General features: G+C 40.0%; 1 protein-coding gene across 1 annotated transcript; it reads right to left on the bottom strand.

Annotated features, from left to right (window-relative positions):
- Nucleotides 1–2514: 2514 nt before the first annotated feature.
- Nucleotides 2515–4842, bottom strand: LOC103521476 (NAD(P)H-hydrate epimerase-like). Its single transcript, XM_008486587.2, has 3 exons — nucleotides 4658–4842; nucleotides 3849–4139; nucleotides 2515–2774 (listed from the first exon to the last, which is right to left on the bottom strand). The coding sequence occupies exons 1-3, from the start codon at nucleotides 4773–4775 to the stop codon at nucleotides 2551–2553; spliced, it is 633 nt and encodes a 210-aa protein (XP_008484809.2). The 5' UTR covers nucleotides 4776–4842; the 3' UTR covers nucleotides 2515–2550.
- Between the last annotated feature and the right edge of the window lie 114 nt (nucleotides 4843–4956).

Genomic DNA, 4956 nt, shown 5'->3' with positions numbered 1-4956 from the left:
GAGTTTCTATCGGGATAAGACAGTCGCTGCCGATATATGGTGGTACATAAACTTGGTATTTCTCGTTTAGTTACATCTAACATTTCGTTATATCAGATACATTACGTTATATTGGATACATTTTGCTATATCACACATGATACATTTCGTTATATTAGACACATTTCGCTATATCACACGTGATACATTTCGTTATATTGGATACATTTTCGTTATATCTTGTAAGCGCTAGGCCGCGGGTTCGATTCCCGTCCGGGGCGGATTTTATCCTGATGGGATAATATTCGTTCTCGGAACGGCTGGCTTTCTCCTATCCTGTCTTCCTTCTCTCTTCGATTTCTGGACGATAAGACCATAGCAGTTACAGTTCCCTCTGTCAAACCTCTTAAAAAAAATCAAACCAAATTTTTGTGTGGAAAAATGTGCTTTTGATGAAACAGACACAGAATGCTAAGAAGCACGTTTTTTTCGGTTAGGCACTTTAGCTATATGTTCGACATTTCGTTGGCGCCAAGATATGGCATGTCGATTATGTGTAGGTACTGATTCTATATGGATCACTGAAGTTAAGCAACGTTGCGCTTGGTTAGTATTCGGATGGGTGACCGTCTGGACAATCGCGTGTTGCTGGATTTTTTTTTCTTCCTGCTAAAAATCTAAGAGGGGAGGGGAAAAAACAACTTTTTTGTTTGTTTCGTATTCTATCAAATGTGGTACAATCAGTTATATGTTTGTATTTTGATACATTTCACCATATTAGATACCTTTCGTTATATTCGATAAATTTCGTTATATTCGATAAATTTCGTTATATTCGATACATTTCGTTATATTGGAAACATTTCGTTATATTACACGTGGTACATTTCGGCAGTCTCGGTTGTTTCTTCAATCTGAGTTTCAATAGGGATCAGGCAGTCGCTGCCGTTATACCGAGGTACATAGACTTGGTATTTCTCATTAGGTTACATCTAACATTTCGTTATATTGAATAGTGAATACATTTCGATATATCACACGTGGTACATTTCGGCAGTCTCGGTTGTTTCTTCAATCCGAGTTTCTATCGGGATAAGGCAGTCGCTGCCGTTTTACGCTGGTAGGCACACTTGGTATTTCTCGTTTAGTTACCTCTAACATTTCGTTATATTGATCATACAGTTCGTTATATTTGATACATTTTGTTACATCACACGTGGTACATTTCGGCAGTCTCGGTTGTTTCTTCAATCTGGGTTTCTATCGGGATTAGGCAGTCACTTCCGATATACCGAGGTACATAGACTTGGTATATCTCATTAGGTTACATCTAACATTTCGTTATATTGAATAGTGAATACATTTCGTTATATTGGATACATTTCGTTATATCACACGTGGTACATTTCGGCAGTCTCGGTTGTTTCTACAATCTGGGTTTCTATCGGGATCAGGCAGTCACTTCCGTTATACCGAGGTACATAGACTTGGTATATCTCATTAGGTTACATCTAACATTTCGTTGTATTGAATAGTGAATACATTTCGTTATATTGGATACATTTCGTTATATCACACGTGGTACATTTCGGCAGTCTCGGTTGTTTCTTCAATCTGGGTTTCTATCGGGATCAGGCAGTCACTTCCGTTATACCGAGGTACATAGACTTGGTATTTCTCGTTAAGTTACATCTAACATTTCGTTATATTGAATAGTGAATACATTTCGTTATATTGGATACATTTCGTTATATTGGATACATTTCGTTATATTACACGTGGTACATTTCGGCAGTCTCGGTTGTTTCTTCAATCTGAGTTTCTATCGGGATTAGGCAGTCGCTGCCGTTATACCGAGGTACATAGACTTGGTATTTCTCGTTTAGTTACCTCTAACATTTCGTTATATCAGATACATTACGTTATATTGGACACATTTCGCTATATCACACGTGATACATTTCGTTATATTTGAAATATTTCGTTATATTGGATACATTTCGTTGTATCACACGTGGTACATTTCGGCAGTCTCGGTTGTTTCTTCAACCTGGGTTTCTATCGGAATTAGGCAGTCACTTCCGTTATACCGAGGTACATAGACTTGGTATTTCTCATTCAATATAGACGGTAGATAGTTGCCGGCTACGTAATGGTATTTGCCGAAGAATTCGACCACACCTAGTTTGGGAGCGATGAGCGAGACGAGCATCTCCGGGTTGATGTGGTGACCTGGAATGAGAAGGAATGGGAAAAATATTTGGAGTCGGCCGGTCGAACGGAGGGAGGCGGAAAATTTGGATCTGCCCGATGTTATACTTGAGTCAATAGAGGATAGAGGATATTATGCGTAAAAAGGCGAATCCCACGTAAAAAGTTGTGAAAATCCAAATCTGAACTAAAAACAGGGAAAAAGTGTATTTTTTAAAAGAGGTTTGATAGAGGGAACTGTAACTGCTATGGTCTTATCGTCCCGAAATCGAACGGAGAAGGAAGACAGGATAGGAGAAAGCCAGCCGTTCCGTACATCTAACATTTCGTTATATTGAATAGTGAATACATTTCGTTATATCACACGTGGTACATTTCGGCAGTCTCGGTTGTTTCTTCAACCTGGGTTTCTATCGGGATCAGGCAATCACTTCCGTTATACCGAGGTACATAGACTTGGTATTTCTCATTCAATATAGACGGTAGATAGTTGCCGGCTACGTAATGGTATTTGCCGAAGAATTCGACCACACCTAGTTTGGGAGCGATGAGCGAGACGAGCATCTCCGGGTTGATGTGGTGACCTGGAATGAGAAGGAATGGGAAAAATATTTGGAGTCGGCCGGTCGAACGGAGGGAGGCGGAAAATTTGGATCTACCCGATTTTATACTTGAGTCAATAGAGGATATTATGCGTAAAAAGTCGAATCTCACGTAAAAAGTTGTGACAATCCAAATCTGAACTAAAAACAGGGAAAAGGTGTATTTAAAAAGTCGATTACCATCAACACTGGAATATTTCAGGAGCTGTCGATGAACAGAGTAGACGCTGCTTCTTACTTTTTTAAGAGGTTTGATAGAGGGAACTGTAACTGCACAGGTCTTATCGTACCGAAATCAAACGAGGAAGGAAGACAGGATAGGAGAAAGCCAGCCGTTCCGCGAGAACGAACATTATCCCATCAGGATAAAATCCGCCCCGGGTGGGAATCGAACCCGCAGTCTAACGCTCACAAGGCAGGCGCGCTACCAACCAAGCTAACTATAGGATGACTGACCAAATGAAAAGAAGCTAGGAAATTTTCCTTTTGGGATTCTGAAGCTCGTTGCCCCTCGTTTGGCGTGGTAGAAATCCAAGATGGCGTATCATCGAAATCGTATCCCTTTCCGCAAGGAAAATACCACTTTAAGGGGTATTTTTTTCTAATCTAACGAATCCATCAAGTCTAGATTTATTGGATTCAAATTTCAAAACGAACAAAAAAACCTTTAGCTTCTAAATTCGTTTGGCGTGGTAGAAATCCAAGATGGCGTATCATCGAAATCGTATCCCTTTCCGCAAGGAAAATACCACTTTAAGGGGTATTTTTTTTTCTAATCCAATGAATCCATCAAGTCTAGATTCATTGGATTCAAATTTCAAAACGAACAAAAAAACCTTTAGCTTCTAAATTGAACTCGCCAGCCTAGTTAGCTTAGTTGGATGGGATAATGTTCGTTCTCGGAATCCTATCCTGTCTTCCTTCTCTCTTCGATTTCGGTACGATAAGACCATAGCAGTTACAGTTCCCTCTGTCAAACCTCTTGAAAAAAATCCTTTTCTGCAATTAAATTAAGAAATCTTGGAAGAAAAAAAAAAATAAAAAAATTCAACTCACCCTCATAGTTTCCAATATTAGTGTCCCAGCCACTCGGCAGGTCAATGCTAACAATGGGCCTCCTCCCTACTTTCACCTTATTAATCTGCCGCAGCACATTGACAGCATATCTATACTTGTTATTCCGCGGCAGGGCGGCATATTTGAATCTATCATAGCCCACGCCAAACACCGCGTCCACTATGAGGGAGTGAGTAGCGGTAATGTGAGAGATGTTGGAGGGAAGAGACGAGAGAATGGGAATGTTGAAGGCGAGGACTTGCTTCTTGAGTTGCGTAAACAGCTTGAATCCTGCAAAAGAGAGGAGGAATTTAATGTAAGAAGCACATCTGAGTGTGGAAAAGGCTAAGAGCGAAGTTAAAAGGCAAGGGAGAAAACTTACTTACTTACTACCGGGTTCTAACAGACCAAACAGCAAAGCGGAAAACAAATATTTAAATTCCGATCACACGTAACCACAGCGAACCCGCACCAACATACAGACGAGTGTTGGACAAGTTCCCCTATCTAATCCAATTATGTTTGGTCAAAGAGGGGTACTCTTTGATTTTGTTGTTCCTGAAGGAACTTTACGATTTCATCATTGCCCCATTTATGTTTCTAAACAGTGCAATAATCCTAAACAAAAATGAACACACAAGGGATCAAGAAGAGACTGCCTTAACATAATAATGTTTCTAAAGAAAAAGGGAAATTGCCTTATGGATGATGGTTCTTTTCTGCTCAATGCTGTCCAAATGTAGATCGAGAAGGAGGATTACCCATTTTTTTTTTCTTTTCTTTTTTAATAAACAATAACAGGTACTTACCGTCTGGTCGACTAGCATTATATTCATTCACAAGGAAGATGGTCGGGTCATAGCCCATCAGTTTGAGATGTCGCGCCGTTACCATCCCATACAGACCGTTAGTACCACTGCCACACATTACTAGAACGTCCGTGTAGTTATCCGGTTTGTAATGGCGTTCTATAGCACGGGCGACGGAGAGACCTGGAAATGACAAGGGTACGGGATTAGAATAGAATGTATCCTGTTTATACTGCCAAAATGAGACTGAAAAGTCCCTTTACTGACTGAAAAGACTGAAAAATCACATATTTTTTTTT

The sequence above is a fragment of the Diaphorina citri genome, unplaced genomic scaffold, assembly GCF_000475195.1.
Source record: "Diaphorina citri unplaced genomic scaffold, Diaci psyllid genome assembly version 1.1 scaffold5309, whole genome shotgun sequence".
Taxonomy (NCBI): Eukaryota; Metazoa; Arthropoda; class Insecta; order Hemiptera; family Psyllidae; genus Diaphorina; species Diaphorina citri.
Note: the sequence above shows the minus strand (reverse complement) of the source record. Positions and strands in the feature narration are given on the sequence as shown.

Coding starts and splice junctions, on each gene's coding strand:
- LOC103521476 (XM_008486587.2), bottom strand. CDS start 4,775: ATGTGTGGCAGTGGTACTAACGGTCTGTATGGGATGGTAACGGCGCGA. Junction 4,140..4,657: donor TAATGCTAGTCGACCAGACG/GTAAGTACCTGT, acceptor TCTCTTTTGCAG/GATTCAAGCTGTTTACGCAA. Junction 2,775..3,848: donor TAATATTGGAAACTATGAGG/GTGAGTTGAATT, acceptor TTCTCATTCCAG/GTCACCACATCAACCCGGAG.